At 42.8% G+C, this 738-nt stretch overlaps 2 protein-coding genes across 2 annotated transcripts in view; one reads left to right on the top strand and one right to left on the bottom strand.

Moving 5' to 3' along the window:
- Window positions 1–606, top strand: part of LOC119591366 (chorion peroxidase-like) — a 2,647-nt gene extending 2,041 nt beyond the window's left edge. The window contains exons 7-8 of the mRNA XM_037940106.1: window positions 65–234; window positions 367–606. Of these exons, the coding sequence (XP_037796034.1) occupies window positions 65–234; window positions 367–533 (337 nt within the window). The 3' untranslated portion in view covers window positions 534–606. The remainder of the gene's footprint in view (window positions 1–64; window positions 235–366) is intronic.
- The window catches only part of LOC119591364 (chorion peroxidase-like), a 28,494-nt gene that overhangs the window by 14,093 nt on the left and 13,663 nt on the right, over window positions 1–738 (bottom strand). The window lies entirely within an intron of this gene.

Raw genomic sequence — 738 nt, 5'->3', positions numbered from 1 at the left:
GTTGTAGGCCCTAGTCTTTGAGACCACTAATAAAAGTGTCTTAAGCCAAGAATTTTAACCACAGAGACGTAAGGGATATTGATCTATTGGTCGGTGGAGCTTCTGAACGACCAGTCCCCGATGGAGAACTGGGGCCCACCTTCACTTGCGTTCTAGCAAAGCAGTTCGCCAGAATTCGCCGGGGAGACAGGTACTGGTACGAGACCAATATCGACGATACTAAATTCAACAATGGTAAGATCCAGTGATCGGTGTTCTTAGTACCAAACAAACAAACATTATTGATGGATATTATGAAATTCTTTTCATCAAATTCTAACCTTTCTTTTCAAAATCTATTTTTTTTACCGTGATATTCTGTGACAGAGCAACTGAGAGCATTGCGCAGTACGACTCTTGCGGGCATCATGTGCGACGCCTTCCCTGAACTGCAAATGGTTCAGAGGCGTCCCTTCGAGGTGGTTTCGGCAAAGAACCCTCTGGTGTCTTGTGAGACCGTACCCCGTGTGGTACTCAAGGCATGGGGAAATTAGTGCCTCAAGAAGGGTGCACTATTGGAGTGGTCTTACCTGTGTCCAATTGAAACAAAGTAAATCATTTCGTTCACAAACTGTTTTATTGACCCCACGGAATTATTAGACTGTTCATCAAATAATCCTTGACAATTAGTAACAATCTGAAAATAAAATATCTGAGTCGCTGTTTTATGAGTGAATGTACACATATGTGCACAGACAC

This window comes from Penaeus monodon, chromosome 28 (genome assembly GCF_015228065.2).
Source record: "Penaeus monodon isolate SGIC_2016 chromosome 28, NSTDA_Pmon_1, whole genome shotgun sequence".
Classification (NCBI taxonomy): Eukaryota; Metazoa; Arthropoda; class Malacostraca; order Decapoda; family Penaeidae; genus Penaeus; species Penaeus monodon.
The sequence above is the reverse complement of the archived record's forward strand: the minus strand, read 5'-3'. Positions and strand labels throughout refer to the sequence as shown.